A 16,803-nucleotide genomic window follows, 5' to 3' on the forward strand; every position below is an offset into this window, starting at 1 on the left:
CTGTCTAATCCGGTATTGGCTTCCCGATGGCACTGCTAAGAATTAAGTGGTCACATTGTGTGTCAGTCAAGGCTCAAGTTACAAGGACAGCTCTTGTGGAATCAGGAAGTAAAAATACAAGTCCAAAGCAAAAGTGAAACTTGCTTTCCGGCTGTTCACCATTTGTGCCTACAGCTTCCTCACTGTGATTACTCACAATTATGGGATACTCCTGGAAATGCAGGGGCCCGGTAAAACAAACTGAATGTAATGACACAATAAACAGCGCAAGGAATAGGCAGCGTTATTCATAATAGTTCATTCAGACCTCCAATCAATAACATACCTGAAGCTACAGTTGCCAACCCTCCAGGATTGTCCTGGAGTCTCCAGGAATTAAAGATTACTCTTTAATTAAAGACTGATTGACATGTGATGAAACCTCCAGGAATATGTCCAACCAAAATTGGCAACACTAAATTTGTTGCAGTTTTCCCCTTCTGAATACTACAGTATTCTACAATAGTGCAGATAGTCCAGAGGAAATAATACAGTTTGCAGCAGTGACTCTGCAGCATTTTGAGCCAGTGCCGCAGGCAAAACTCCTGTTGACTTTATTTGGTGCGGGATTGGATGGCTGGGGCGGGATGCAAGTGGACTGGACAATGTCATTAGCGCAGCCCACAAAATATTGAGTAGTTTGCAGCAGGAAGGGTAAAGTTCTCTGTTACCTTTATTCATTCATTTTATTTTTCATCCTTTATATCACAAAAGCAGCTGTTGCATTAGAAACCTGCCTTCACTGTTTACTTTTATTCCCAACAGGAACAGGAACCTGTTGCTGTTTTAATCTAACTGGTCCCACCAATTGGGAAGAGGTGTGATCACTCCTGATAGATCTGACTAAATATCCAGGTCCAAAACTCCATAGCAAGAAGCTGCTGGGCCTGTCCCCAGCTCAGCGGAGATGTCTGAGCAAGGTCACATGATTTCCATGCCAAGCTAGACCTTCATTCTACAGGATGCCCTGGGTTTCAGCAGCAGACGAGAAACTCTGCAGCAGCTTTAGGTACGTTAAAGACTGGAGGGTCTGAATGAAATAGTGAATAATGCAGCCTATTCCTTCTGCTATTTACTTTATTACATTCAGTTTATTTTACTCTGCCTCTACATTGCCAGGATTCAGATGTGAGCAGTGTCTCGATTTAGGAGTCCCTTCTCCCTCCCACCTTCTTTGGTGGGGTAGTTTTGTAATCTGGATTGTGGATGCAACACCTAGAACAGGGGTCTCAAACTCAATTTACCTTAGGGCCGGTGCCAGTCCTCAAATCCTCCCCTCGGGCCAATAATGTCATTGAAGAAGGTGTTCAGAAAAGAAAACGTTTATGTTGTATTTTTTATTTCGAATTTCTTAGAAATAATAAAACTATCATATGACTTTATACAATTCTTCGCCTGCCAGAGAGTTTTTAGTGTTTGCCAGACACCTGGCAGCGCTTCAGTTCTGTCAGGCTGCTGATGTTTGGCTCAGTGACCGAGCAGTTGAAACCTTCAGGATTGCAGCAAGGTGTGCGTCAGGTAGTTGTGTTTGGTATTTTGACTTATTTATATTCAATGTGGAAAAAAGTGATGCTGCTTCCATGGCTGACTCTGCCTGGCGACTAGTGATGGTATCTCTGTCCCTCTCCCCCAGCCAATGGGAGCTGTGGGGGGGGGCGGTGCCTGCAGCAGACATTGCCAGCAGTGTGGCTGCATGCGTCTCTCCTCCGCGGGCCGCAGTGCAGGGCCGGCTCCAGGCACCAGCGAAGGAAGCAGGTGCTTAGGCCTGCCAATAGAAAGGGGCGGCACGTCCGGGTCTTCGGCGGCAATTCGGCGGCGGGTTCCTCAGTCCCTCTCTTCCTCTTTGAGCTGCTGCCGAAGTGCCGCCGAAGAATGGAGCAGCACGATTGAGGTGCCGCCGATCACGGCTTTTTTTTTTTTTCGCTTCGCCGCTTGGGGCGGCAAAAAGCTGGAGCCGGCCCTACCGCAGTGCGGAGGTTCTTGGGCCGCAGATGGCCTGCGGGCCGGGACTTTGAGACCCCTGACCTAGAAGACTGGTTCAGATCTGGATCCAAACACTTCCCAAATTCAGTGGTGTTTGCATTTGGAATCTGGATTTGGGCCGCCTTGTCTTTGGCCTGCACAGTGTTTGTGCCAGTCTTCTCCCATCTGTTAACGTCTGCTCTCCCTATTCTTTTAGTGGTCTTCTAGGACTGCCATTTATATTAAGACCAAATCAGAGAGAGTGTAATTCAGCCTCACTGCACTGATGGCCTTGGAACTGCACCTGCTGATTCCAGGTCTGAATTTGGCTCCATAAATTCTTAATGGCGTCACTCATAATCGATTATCCCAGTTACAAGATAGCTATTCTTTTTTAAACACCATTTTCTTGTTAATCCCTTTGAATAAATGGTTCCCCTTGATTAATTTTGTGCCAAATCCCAGATTCACATGAACACAGTCATTTGCTGCTCTAGCTTCTCATGCACAAGACAGCTGTGCTCTATTGCAGTCGAACCAGTTTTGAATCTGACTTCTCAGGCTTCCTAGAAACATGTGCCTTGATAATCATTCCAAGTGAAATGTCATTGAGAATTTCTTATGTAGAAATCATGCATGGATAATTGCTATATAGAAATTGCTGATTTAGCTAGGAATAAAGACATGTCAGAATGAGGCCATCTGGCCATCTGCTGCACTATTTCAATGCCCCCTTTCCCAACCCCTAGAGTCAGAGACATGGAGCCTACAGGCAGCTCTGCTGCACCATCGCCATACGCAGACAGCTATTGACCCAAACTGGGGCCCAGTGTCCATGTTGCTGCTCATTCCCCCACCATTATGCTGAGGTGAGCTCTGGATTGTGACAGAGTGTTAAAGGCTGGTGGGAAGGAGGAGAGGGGAAGCAGCCAGGACTGAGAGTTGATGTGATGGAGTATGAATGAGTGTGGCAGAGAGAGGCTGACGGCCAGTTATGAGGATCAGAGCTAGAGCTGGAAGATAAAAAGCAGGTCCCTTATTCTAACTCCTGTATTACATTCTCCTAGACAGAGGTGGTGTTTTTTGGTCAGGATCGAAGTACTCTAGCAGGGCAGGAGGTAGACTCTTGCTTTGCTGTTGCGCCAAGCGGCCAGATTTACTTTGCAGTAATGCTGGGTGTGGGTGTGGGTGTTTGCATGCACACAACATGCTGACAGTCACCTAGTCCAGTCTTGCATTGGTTGAGAGGTGTTCCCTGAACTATATTTTCTACTGTTGTCTCTTTAAAGGTCTCCACAGATGGGATTTCTACCCTTTCTTTTGGGAGATTGTTCCAAAGGCTTAGAAATCTGGCCTCCAAAACATTTCTGAGATCACCACCGCAAAACACGAGATGGTACTTGGTTGATGCCAGCTCTCACTCCCAACATGGCCTGGGTTTGTGCTGGTGACTTAGCTGTGCAAGGTGCAATAGTCCATTTACAATTCCTTAAGCCAAACAGACTCCCATTAGATGCATCCTTTTTTTTTTTTTTTTTTTAATCAAAAGCACATGAAAGAGTTTGTTGCTCAGTCCGTGCTTTGCTCTTTCCTCGTTTTCTTTTACCGTTTGTGACACAGAAATAAATCTGGCTTTAACCTCACACCAACATAAAATATCTTGTTGGGAGCAAAGCTGTGACACAACGATCTTGTTTTTACAGGGATCTTTCATTGCTTCATCTTTGTTGGCATCTAACTTGGCAAAAAGTGCCTCTCCACCTTGAATTTATTGGATTCATTCAGAGCAAAAGAGTAGAGAGAGCTCACCAGATATATAGCGGTAAACAAGTGCTTGTCACTGCTGGGACGATTAGTGTAATATTTATGTTCCAAAGACCACAACTAAGCAAAAACCTGGTTAGTAGTTCCAAGAGAGAAAGAATGATGATTCTGAGGAAACTGAGGACCAAATTCAGCTCTTGCATAAGCAAGCACAATTCCCATGGAATCCAAGAGGTATTGTGCCCACCTACACCAGAGCTGAACTGAACCTGGAGACTAAGGTTTAGATTCACAAAGGTACTTAGGGATTTGAAATTGGGTTCCCTACATCCCTGGTGAGTGCTCTGACTGCTGGGCTATTGGCTATTCCAGGGACAGCTAGGCACACAATTCTCAACCTGCTTGCCCTGGGCTATCTTTTGTACGGGGCCTGATCCTGTCTGTGTGCTCCGAGAACACCTCCAGGATTGGGCCCTGATGGGAAGAGAGGTAGGGGAGATGCCTACATGAGTGAGGGCTCCAAGCTGCTTGGCTGTGCGGTGGCATCAGGACTTAGTGGCTCTGTGCCTGCCCACAGGGTTAGGCAACAGCTGAGTGGTGATACTGAGAACGTCAGCGGCAGTTAAAGAGGCAGTTAGGTGCCTAAGTCCCTTTGTGAATCTGGCCCTGCAGGCCTGATTCTTTTCTTCATCAGGCCAGTCTCTGCCAGCAGAGGGATGTTACTAAAATCAGTGGCTTTATGGATTTATCAGGAGTAAAACTAGTGTAAAGCAGGGGGGAATCAGGCCCTAAAAACGAGCTGGGAGCAAATTGTCTGCTCACTCCAGACACCCTTAAATACCATCCTTCTCTCTGGCCATACTGAACGTTGCAGCCAATGTGCCTTTTCATCACTCCTGCTCGTTCTGTCTCTCTGTGGTGAAGGGAGAATGCTTACACCGAAACGGACCTGTCTGAAATTGGGCCGGGATGTAGAGTTTGACGTTGCTGTATGAGAGATGCCTATTGCTGTATATGCTGAAAAACTAACTAATGCTCAGGCATGCGAGGAAGTGAGCTGCCTATAGAACAGCAAAGTCAAGTAGTAAGTGTCTGAACTTTGATCTGTTCTCTGTAAGGCTAGGAAAGGTGGCTTAGTGGACAGGACATTGGGCTGCGATTTGGGAGACTTTGGTTCAATTTCTGACTCAGCAACAGACTTCCTGTCTGGCCAATGGCAAGTGACTAAATTTAGGCTATGTCTACACTACAAAGATAAGTTGACCTATGTTAGGTCGACTTACAGCCACGGCATTAATGTCCACACTACCCTCTGTCTGTCAGTGGTGCGCATCCTCACCAAGAGCACTTTCACCGACTGAAAAGGGGCAGTGTGGGGGGCTGAAAGCCAGGGCTCTCAGCTCCATGCAGCTCCCCCTGGGAGCCCAGTTGACCTCAGGGCTTCTTTTCTCCATGCTCCCAGCCGGAAGCACAGGGGAAGCCGCCCAGGCTCTCCACTGGGGAGATCAGCTCTGGGAGTCTGGTCAGCTGCCGAGCTCCCGGCAGGGAGCAGGGAGCCAAGACCCTGGGGACACAGGGCTCCCACCAGGGCACACTGATCTGGAAGCCGGGGCAGCAGCCCAAGCCTGAAGCCTGGGTGTCTGCCTGGCTTGGAGCGGAGACCGGGCAGCGGCCCGGGAGCCGGCTTTCTTGTCAAATTCACAGCTCCAGAAGAGCCGTTAAATTAACAAGAATGACAGCCAACAGCCGATGGAAGGAAAGGAGTGTCTACACAGACACTGCATCACCCTAACTACACCGACATAAGCCCTACTCCTCTCGTTGAGGTAGTTTTATTATGTCGGCATAGCAGGGGAGTTACATTGGCGGGAGGAGAGTTTCAGTGTGTACACCCCCACTGTTTTGTCTACAAAAGCTGACTTTTGTCGACAAAACTGTATAGCGTAGACAAGGCCTATGACTTAGCTCTCTATCTGTGAAATGGGTTAATGCTTCCGTACCTCACAAGGGTATTGCGAGAATAAAATCCATTAATGGTGGGGAGGTGCTGAGATACTATGGTGATGAAAACCATATGCAAGGAAAGTTTGGTGTTCTTAGTTTGGTCATGGAAGCAACCTGAATTAAGTAAATGTCTATTTCCTGTGTTTTCTAAAGGATATAGACCAGGGCCGCCCAGAGGGGGGGGCAAGTGGGGCAATTTGCCCCAGGCCCCAGACCCCGCAGGGGCCCCATGAGCCCTTGCCCGGCGGTGGTCCGGGTCTTCGGCGGCATTTCGGCGGCGGGTCTTTCAGTGCTGCCGAAGACGCGGAGCGACTGAAGGGCCCCCCCCCGCTGCCGAAATGCCGCCGAAGACCCGGACCACCACCGGGTGAGTACAAGCACCACAGCTCCCCCGCTTTGCCTCTGGCCCCCTGAATCCTCTGGGCGGCCCTGACATAGACAGGGCACCCAGGATTTGGAAAGAAAGCTCCAGCTGCTATTATTTCCTTACAGATACAATTACTAATTCAGAGGCCAGGAAGTAGTGTCATGCATTTTTTCCATTATAAACTAGTCAACTTCCTGAAATCTGACTGGAAACTCTACCAGAATAAAGGGAATTTAAACTTCACCTCTACAATAACATAAGGGATTTTTTCCCTCTTCAGATATTTTTTTATATTCTTCATTCCGCCCACCCCCTTTGTTCCCATTCTGGCATCTTACCTCTTGACAACTGGGATGGCTGATGAATCCCTATGCAGAGTGGATTGCCACAAGTTGTATAATGAAGTAATGTACCTCTGTGTCTAGCACACAGCTGGCACTTTACAATGAATAGCAAAAAATAATCGACAATTGTAAGGTGACTGGCTTGACATTTTTACTTTGAAGGCATAGCTGGGATAGCAAGAGGTTCTTGTAAATTGTTCTATTGTTGGCCTTCTGGGAAAGTCCTGTAGAATTTATCAAAGGATCCTGTCCTGTCTATGGGTTTTTTTGAACCATACTCTAGAATACTAAAGCAGGGATATAATTCTCTATTAAATGTTATGGAATTACTTTTTATTTAGTAATTTAAGCAGAGTATGTATTAATACCTGGGGGAGCAAACAACTGTGCATATCTCTCTATCAGTGTTATAGAGGGCGAACAATTTATGAGTTTGCCCTGCATAAGCTTTATGCAGGGTAAAACGGATTTATTTGGGTTTAGACCCCATTGGGAGTTGGGCATCTGAGTGCTAAAGACAAGCACACTTCTGTGAGCTGTTTTCAGGTAAACTTGCAGCTTTGGGGCAAGTGATTCAGACCCTGGGTCTGTGTTGCAGCAGACAGGAGTGTCTGGCTCAGCAAGACAGGGTGCTGGAGTCCTGAGCTGGCAGGGAAAACAAGAGCAAGGGTAGTCTTTGCACATCGGGTGACCGCTCCCAAGGGGGTTTCTGTGATCCAACCCGTCACAGTATCCTACCTAAACAATCTGTTTTACTCCACACTTTGTTCTCTTTCACAGTGATTCAAAAAAGGGACAATGGATAACTAACAACGTGTGGAAGCTTTTTTTGTGTGTGCCTCATTCTGAACCTGTGACAGCACAAGATATATTTTGCTTAGAAGAAGCCTGAAATGTACCATTGTGTAGAATAATACTCCATATCATAATGGGAAGGCATGTGAACAGATGCTTAACAACAAATGTGGTGAAATATATTGCACATTTCAGTTATTTAAATGCATGAAAACCAAAGATCTAGGAAAAAGTGTAAAATTCAAGGTGAATATACATTAGTTTTGTGCAGATGCTACAAATGTCACCATATTTATTTGTGCATAGTTTCTATGAAAATAGTTGCCGTTGTGAAAAATCTGTGTTTGAGAAACAGAGTAACAGAGGACAGCTCAAACACATTTCAGTGCTATAACTGGTGAGTTTAGCTACTTAAGAATGAAGCAATCAGTAGTTAATTACTATCGAATGTGCACTGGGATAACACTTTTTCTGATGAAGGAAACACATTTACTGAAATTAAACATTACTGGCAAGAAGGGACTCTCTGTGCTGCTGTTGACTCTCAACTGTATGTCATGATTTCAACATAATTTCTGAGGGAGTCGGTTCATACACGAGTTGGGGAAGAGAAAAGGCACCGCTAATTCCATTGCTATTCGTGGAATGGAGACCAAGATGCTGCTTCTCTTCACAAAGAACAGGCTTCCCCTAGTGCCCAGCTGGAAACATCTACATTTGTGGATCCTATAAGACTATGACCATGTTGTGGTTTTGATAAGATGTTCATTTCCTATAGGGGCGGTAATTGTAGCTCTTACATGTTCTGGGACGGATCTAGCTCTCAGTGAAGTCAATGGAAAGGCTACAGTTTACTTCAGTGGGAATTAGATCCAGCTGCTGAGGAGGCCATTTATTTAAGTGGGTGGGCAGAGATTGGTTTAGATGAGGGCCACTCATTATTTGTAGGGGTTAGATGAAAAACCATCATACACATGAGTCTGGCAGTCGGCGAATACTCAGGCATAAACGTAAGGGTTAGTCTGTTTATTTTCAAAGAGTAGCATGTATCTGCACCGCCCCAGGAACAGACAAGGGAGGAAATTGATCCTCCCCCTTTGCTGCGCAGGTGAAGTAATCTGAAATGGCAGGCTTGGCCAGTACATTGGGGGTAGGGAAATAGAATCGAAGCTCCACCCACAATACCCGCCCAACTGTGCAGAAGGAGGAGGAGTGACTCTTTGGAAGCTGCCCTCCCCTGTGCTCTGACAGTGTGAGTAGCCCGAGGATAGGCTTCTCCCCCTTAGTTCCCACAGAAGGTGTGTAGAGGGAGCCATAATCTTGCCCTGAATTAACCTAGTCAATTGGCAGACAACTAAGAAGATAACGAGTGGTCCGAAATCAGTACAGATGCAACAAAAAGCACAGGAGTTCTATGATTTACATGTATGTTCTTTACTAAAAGTTCAGTCTGCAAAGGTCAGTATACTAAAAATACCCCAAATAAAGGAGATGAATACAGACATGTGCCAATGTTAACAGCAAGAAACATTGTGTCCAAACTGTTCTTCCTGACAATAATGAGATAAACAAAAGGCCATGTCCTGCACTCAGCCTGCCCATAGGGCACCCTTTGAAGTTAAGAGAGTGTCTGGGGCAAAACCTGATAGCAGGATATAGTTCTCTTAGGGTCTAACCCAACTCCCATTAAACTCTGGAGAAAGAATCCTGTTGACTTCAGAAAGTAGGGGTTAGATTGGACCTTTAAATAGTCCTGTGTTCTCTAAGAAATTAGATTTCTCTATTACATAATTAAAAAGAACTATAGTCAACGCTTCTTACTCTGGTGGTGGTAGTAAAAATCTACTGGAGAGAGGTTATAGTTGCATACAAACGTCTGTTAATGGTATTCTCTGTCCTGAATAGTATCTGGGTCACTTCCATTCAGACCTGTCCAACTATTCCCACATAATGTTTAGCTTTCACATGTTTAAAAAGAATTATCAACAAAGTTTTAAAAAGTCACTCCAGCAATTCATTTCAGTGAAATACTAATTGCAAAGTTACTTAGTACAATTAATAACATACTTTTACTTCTAATTCTAATTTGGAGGAAATTAAAAAAAATCAGTTAAATACTATTTACTAAAAGAAGCACTTTTTCATTGGTCACTGTTCAGAAAGCAAGTATTTCTTTATAGTAAGTATATGACAAGATAACATACCTGTGCACTCAGTGCTAAATTACCTATAGAAGTACTACATTATTGTTAGTAGTATTTATTTTACTTAAAACATATAAACAATTAATCATTGTTAAGGCCCAAACCAGCAGAAGTATGTGCCTGGCTTCTATGCTGAATGTGAGTATGGAAGATGATGTTCTAGTTGGCTACTGTGTCCCTCTCTGACAAACAAGCTGGACATATTTTTAATGGATTGGGCCCTTTGAATGATGTCTACATAGTATGATAAACAGATGAGTTTATTTTATAAAACAATACACCATAAGGGGGAGCAGACAGCTATTTGTGAACAATCCTGCTACCTGTAATCCAGATTACAATACTAAGAATGTTTTAGCTCTAGTGTCTGAACAGAGAGTTTGATTAGATATCTACAGTTTCAGCGCTGGTAACATCTCCCTCACTAGACAAAATACAAATCTGCCGTTCTCATCACTGCCTTCATCAAAATGAGATTTTTGGGGGGGAAAATCTTAGCCCTTCACCATACATGGAAAATTAATGGAGGGGAATGAAATAAATTAAAGGGACACTGTCAGGTTAAAAATAATATTTAAAAAGTAATTTCTTAGCTGTATGGTCCTAACAACAGATTGGGGGCCTGATCCTCTGAGGTGCAAAGTGCTCTCAGCTTCAAGAGACACTCCCAGCACCACAATTTTATAGTTACAAAGGAAAGAATTTTCTAAACTCTCATTTACTTTCTAATATTTATGGGTCAGATTCTGTCACCCTTACTTGACTAGTACCTTATTCTGCAGGTAGTCCCACTGATTCCAGTAGGACTACTCATGGGGTAAGGTCCTACTAAATTCATAGATGCTAAAGCCAGAAGGGGCTAGTGTGCACATCCAGGCTGATCTGTTTAGCCCAGGCCATAGAACTGCCCCCAAAATAATTCCTACAGCAGATACTTTAGAAAAACATCCACCCTTGATTTAAATCTTGTCAATGATGGATTAGTAAGGAACTAAAGGCGGGAAATGAAATTTATACAGCTCTACATGGGTTTATGGAAAATAGATCCTGTCAAACTAATTTGAGATCTTACAAGTTTGGTTGATAAAGGTAATAGTGTTGATGTAATATACTTAGACTTTTGTAGAGCATTTGAATTGGTATGACATGACATTTTTGATTAAAAACTAGACTAATATAAAATTAACATGGCACACATTAAAAACTGGTTAACTCATAAAGTCTCAAAATATAACTGTAAATGGGGGATCATCATTTTCATCAATGATCTGGAAGAAAACATAAAGCAATGATAACATATGTACTGTATTCGTTTTCATAAGAAGTAATTACATGTCCTTCAGAGGAGATATTAAACTGAGGTCCTTTCTGCCCATGTGAAAACTGAAGAACTATCTGCAAGAGATTTACCAAAATGGGCTAGATCCATTGGCTTCAAAGGTGCTACATTGATTTACACCAGTTGAGGATCTGGACTACAGAGGGTGTATGCTCACTATACCAAGTAAGGTCAAATCTTCATATTTACAGAGTTTACCTCTGTTGTTATTAGTAGAATGAGTCAATTTCTCTCAGATATATGAGTAATAGAGATCTAAGAACAGATACAAGATTTATGGACAGCTAAATTGCAGTGAAAGAGATCATGAATGATTAAAGGGGTTTTTGCAAAATAAGATTCACTATGTCATTGTGCATGCCAAGTCCTGGCATCTATTATTTACTTTGCACTTTGGCAATTACTGCAGGGAAAGGTCATGATCCCTTGAACGTACTGTAGGCTTATAATTGAGAAAGACGACTAGCTAATGCCTGGAAATGCAGCTTTGTACCACGAGAACCAGGCCTAACCTACCTGCTAGTATTTCAAAATACCTTTCCCGCCATGGCTATGCCAAGCCACCATGCTGTGATGGAATTTTCACAGGTACCAACCCCACCAGGAAGAGCTTCTAGGAAGACTGTCATAGGCCTTCCTCATCAATTAGCAATTCTGGAAACCCATTGCTGTCTTGCCAATGAGCATTTCTGAGACTCCATTGACATTTCTAGCACTCCTATATTTTTTTTATTTTGAGGTGGGATTGGCACTTTTTGGAATGGCATCAAAATCATGGTAGCCAATATATGTAAAGGTTAAGAATAGCAAAATACCGTCTTTCATCACCTTCGAGTAGATGAGTAGTTATGATAACCACATTTTCCAGATACTATCCAGCCTGTCTACTTGAAATATATTTAAATAAAAAATGCTTTATAAATTATAGGTTTTTTCTTATTTCTAAGACATTTGTTATAATGTACCAATGACGTACACAAACAACAAAAAACTCTTCTTCCTCTTTTTGCTCTACAACATGCAAATACCATAACATTGACAAATAGTGTCAATTGGCTAACATGTATCTACATTAACAGTGGCTGACTTGAATGTGTTTTCAGATGCTTCAAAAAGGTTGGATGCACTGCTTGTTGCTGTTGTTTTATTCTGCAGTTGTTTATATGAGACACCAGGGAATAATTCAAAGCCCAAAGATAAAAGTTTACCTAAACTTTCAAAATTCACTGTTAAAAAAATCCAGCCTCATTTAAAGATATAAAATAGATAAAAGTTTTATGGGTTTTATTCTTCTGTTTAAACCCCATTTTCTCATCCTGACAGACTCCTCCTAACGAGTGGGTGGAAAGGGCCACTTTCATTTAGATGATTTGGTTGAGAAGGGTTTGACAGTCAGTTGAAGAATTTTTCAGCACATCCATTGGAACCAGGGGAATGGGGCTATTTTGTTCGCACACAACCGTCTCATATGGGGGGGCAGCCTCGAGAGTGAGTGCTGTCAAAGAAATTGATGAGATGGGCTGCTGCAAGTCCTGCAGTCTGACTGGATAATTAGAAGCCCTTCCTGTAGTCCCAGAGGCTGCCTCCTCTTCCAAGCTAATGTTTATAGACAATTCATTCCTTTGACAAGGATCTGTCAGAGAATACGGTGGAGGATCATCTGTAGGAATATAGATTTGTGTCGCTCCAGGCCCAATGCACTCATCGTAGCTGAAAGAAAACAAATTCAATATTAGGTGTGTGGGCAGAATATATCAGACAGTTGTGTTCAATGTAAAAGAGGCAGGTAAAATAAAGGGGAAGCGATTATTTGATATTCCCTCCTCCCAGGCTGCATCCTCGACCTGCCACTTTGGAAACTTAAGAGCATGAAAACTTAAATGCATGTCTTCAAAGAGGTAGTGGAAAAAGTCAAGTTAAGCATCAGAGTCTCAATGAGTGTTCAGGCCCAACCCTTTCTGGTGGTGGTAGCACCTAGTAACACCTCGCCTGGCATGAGCCAGCAACTTACCGCAGCCCTGAAAATTATGCAGCCTATTTTTTGTTTTGTGTGATAGTCACTGTACATATACACAGTAAGAGACAGACCCTGCCTTGAATAGTTTGCAATCTAAACAGGCAAAGCAGATAATGGGTGGGGGGAAAAGAAGTATGCCCATTTTACAAACAGGGAATTGAGGCAGAGAAAGTCAGGCACACAGGGAGTCTGTATCACAGCCAGGAATTGAATGCTGGCCTCTTGAGTCATAGTCCAGTGCCTTAACCACAAGAATATCCTTCCTCTCTTTATTTTCCCCATTGGACTAGCTCATTTCTGCTGGCCTGGTGGTGCAGAGGTTAAACCTCCAGCCACTCTGTCTCTCTTCCCTGCCCACCTGCTTGTGTAGCGGAAGGAGAGCATCATGCATGAATTTCTAGTGTGACCATGCTGGGGTTCGGTGTCTTACTCCCCCTTAATCCTGTGCCTGGCTGCTTGAGGGTCAATTGCAATCTGTCCCCAAATAAATAGGCTGAAATTTCCTGTCCAAACCCCATCCTGCTCAACTGAATTGCCAGCCAGTTTTGCTGGAGCCAGAAACATTAAGAATCTATTTCCTCAATCATATTAGCATCTGAGAGATGTTGCAGGCCACTTCCTGAACTATGTAATATTTAGAAGGGGCTTGATTCTGCCACATTTACTCATAATGAAGAATACTTTTGTCCATGAGTAGTCTTGTTGATTTCAATGAAACTGCTTGCGGCTGTACGTATCGTATTCAGCATGAACGAGGGTGGCAAAACTGGCTGCAGCACACAAAGGATGGAGTGAAAAAAATGCAGCCTGCATTGCTAATATATCTGGTTAACAAACAGCTCATAAATCCAGTGGATGTTTCTGTTTTTAGCTTGATGGATTGTCCCTTTAAGAAGAGGCAAATGCCTTTAAACTCTGAAATTCAGATTTCCCCATAAGAAAGTAATTGTTTTGTTTTAACTTGTGATCTTTACACTTGAGTAAAAATTCTGTTTTTTTTTTTCAGAAACAAAGCCGAGCAGATAAAAGGTTGAGTTCTTTTCATATGTCACTTGGAAACCAACTTGGTCCATTCCTTATTAATCCCACTGAAGCTTCCCAATGTATTTGATTTTCCGTTCAATAAAATCAGACCTTGAGCTAAGGATTAAGAATCTGATGCTGCAAAGTGCCAACTCCCAGTTAAGTCAATGGAAGTGAAAGCTACTCAGCACCTTGCAAGGTTGGACTTTTATACAGGTATTTAGAACAGCATGTTTATTTTGAAGGATACAGAGCCTGAATCAAAGCCCTTGAAGTGAATGGGAGTCTTTTTGATTGCAATAAGCAACAGAGAGTCCTGTGGCACCTTTACGACTAACAGATGTATTGGAGTATAAGCTTTCGTGGGTGAATACCCACTTCATCAGACGCATGCTTTTTACAGATCCAAACTAACACGGCTACCCCTCTGATTTTTGATTGCAATGGACTTGATGGGGCAGATAGACATCTATCCAGCTACAGGTGTTTGAACAGCTTCTAAAACACAATCCACGAAGCAAGGAATAGCTCCAGGATACTACCTGACTGTAAATTGACACAGCTCCATAGATTTCAATTGGGTTACACTGATTTACAAGAGCTATCCAGCCCAATAGCTTCTCCAACCGCATATCTCAACTCATGTCACAAGAAGTCATCTGGAGCCCATCCAAAGTCTACTCACACTCTCCAACAGCCCCAGTATCTCAGCCCTCTGCATAAGGGAAAACAGACAGCCTTTGCAGGGGGTATGTTTGAGTTATTTCAAAGCAGCCGTGTAATGGGGGGGATGAATAATAAGGTTGAGGACCTTTCCCAGCGAACCACCTTCTGGCTGATCCTCAGGATGCTCCACTGTTATAACTGTCAGTATTGCACAGGAAGAGGCAGCCTCCCAAATAAGTGGGTACCAAGATAGTTACAACTTTATAGGTCAAAACCAACCCCTGAAATCCTACCCAGAAACCAAGAGGCAGCTAATGGCGATCACAGAGCATGGGTGTCCCATAGTGAGAGATTTGGTTTAGCAAGAAGGTTGCCTCAGTTTTCAATGCAGTGCAAGGTAGAGTGGATTGCAGTGCTGAGGACAGGCCGGATCAGGGCAGTGAGGGAAAGGTTAACATGCTACTGACCAGACAGAGAGGAGAAAGCAGCAGTTCTAGTGCCTGACTGAAGTCATTGTGAATTCTGACATTGACTAAAATGGGACAGGGCACAGGATCAAGGCCCTAGTCATTGCTATTATCTGATCATCAAAATTCCTTTCCTAGGATTCAAAATAATCTCTTTTAATATCTGTGATGGATTGTAGCGCAGCTCTGTAAAACTAAAATGCTGAGTGGGATAAACATCAAAATGGTCCTTTGTGAAGTAGACTTTAAGCAGGCTTTTAAACATCAAAATGAAACAGAAACAAAATGACCATAGCCAACACTTGCTTTTCAGTGTATTTTATGTAAAATAGCAATATGTTGTTTCGTTATATATGCTCTGGAGAAATAAAAACAAACAAACAAACCACCACTGCAGATTCAATCACCTTGCTTTTTTTTTTCGTAATCAGGATCACGTTTTAAAAATCTAATAGGGAACACTTGCCAAGTTTTTCAATTAAATATCTTTTTGGCACTCTCAATGCTGAATTCGCAGATTATCATTGCAAAGCAGGCAACTATAAATCATTCAAAGAGTGTGTTTTTACTCTGGAAGCTAGAAATACACTGTTGTGTTTCATTTGCATTTCAGGGTCTTGATTTTAATGTTGAATTAGTCTTCTCTGAAAATTTGTAAGTGTTCAGTATATAAATTGTTCTTGGCTAATGATGGTGCTTCATTAGCTTACAATGCACAATTAACCCTGCAAACAACTATAATTATTATTTATCATAGGTGGCGCAGGTAGTGATGCCAATAATTGAATGCCCATAAATTTCTATTATTGGATGCCGAGAATAAAGAGAAATATTGAATAGCTACCCATTCACTGAGCACCATCTGTCCTGTGCACTGAATGAGGCAGGGTTTTGAGGAAAGAACAGTACATGTTTATGAAATTAAAGACTATATTATAATGCATTATGCACAAGAGGGCCAAACAAAGGTTACACAGGCATTTCCTAACTTTTGAGTGCTTGACTTTGCAACCATAACTTTCTTCTAATGTAGTTTTTTTTGGGGGGCTGTATTGAGGTACTGCAGTAATACATATACTAAAGCAGGGGTTGGCAACCTACGGCACGCGAGCCGATCTTGAGTGGCACGCAGCTCCCTGCCGCGGTCCGGCCCCCAGCCCCACTCAGCCCGCCCACCCACCGCTCTCCCCTGTGGGGGCAGGAGGCAGAAGCTTGGTTCTGCGGCAGCCAAGCTTCCCCCCACCCCCTCTTCTTCCCCCAGCGTGGTGCTTTCCTGCCCCTCCTCCTCTCCGTCCCTGGCCAATCAGCTGATGGCCCTAGCAAGGGGGAGGGGGAAGAGCGGCAGCATGCACACAGCTCCATAGAGGACGCAGAGAGAGGTAGGGACGGAGTCTGGGGGAAGGGGGTGGAACAGGGCATATCCCTTCCAGCCCCCTGCCCTGAGCCGCTCAGGGCAGGGGGCTGGGAGCACCCTCAGAGCCGAGCACCCCAGCCTTCTGCCCTGCACTCCCCCACCCTAACACACACCCATCCCTTTGCCTTGCACCCCGACAGCCCATCCCTCTGCCCTGAACCCCCCACACTCAGCCTTCTGCCCTGCACCCTCATATCCTCAGCCTTCTGCCCTGAACCCCCCCACCCCAACACACACCCAGCCTTCTGCCCTGCATCCCCCACACCTCCCAGCCCTCTGCCCTGAACCCCCTCACCCAAACACACCCAGCCTTCTGCCCTGCACCTCCACAGCCCCATCCCTCTGCCCTGAACCCCCCCCCCCCCCCCCCCCCCCCCCCCCCCCCCCCCCCCCCCCCC

General features: G+C 44.1%; 1 protein-coding gene across 2 annotated transcripts in view; it reads right to left on the reverse strand.

Annotated features, from left to right (window-relative positions):
* Nucleotides 1-8,706: 8,706 nt before the first annotated feature.
* Nucleotides 8,707-16,803, reverse strand: part of LOC112103884 (protein BEAN1) — a 109,087-nt gene continuing 100,990 nt past the window's right edge. For both annotated transcript variants that reach the window (XM_026652818.2, XM_026652817.2), the window contains one exon: nt 8,707-12,528. In XM_026652818.2, the coding sequence (XP_026508603.1) occupies nt 12,180-12,528 (349 nt within the window). In that variant the 3' untranslated portion in view covers nt 8,707-12,179. The remainder of the gene's footprint in view (nt 12,529-16,803) is intronic.

This window comes from Terrapene carolina, unplaced genomic scaffold (assembly GCF_002925995.2).
Source record: "Terrapene carolina triunguis isolate 2854851 unplaced genomic scaffold, T_m_triunguis-2.0 Scaffold130, whole genome shotgun sequence".
Classification (NCBI taxonomy): Eukaryota; Metazoa; Chordata; order Testudines; family Emydidae; genus Terrapene; species Terrapene triunguis.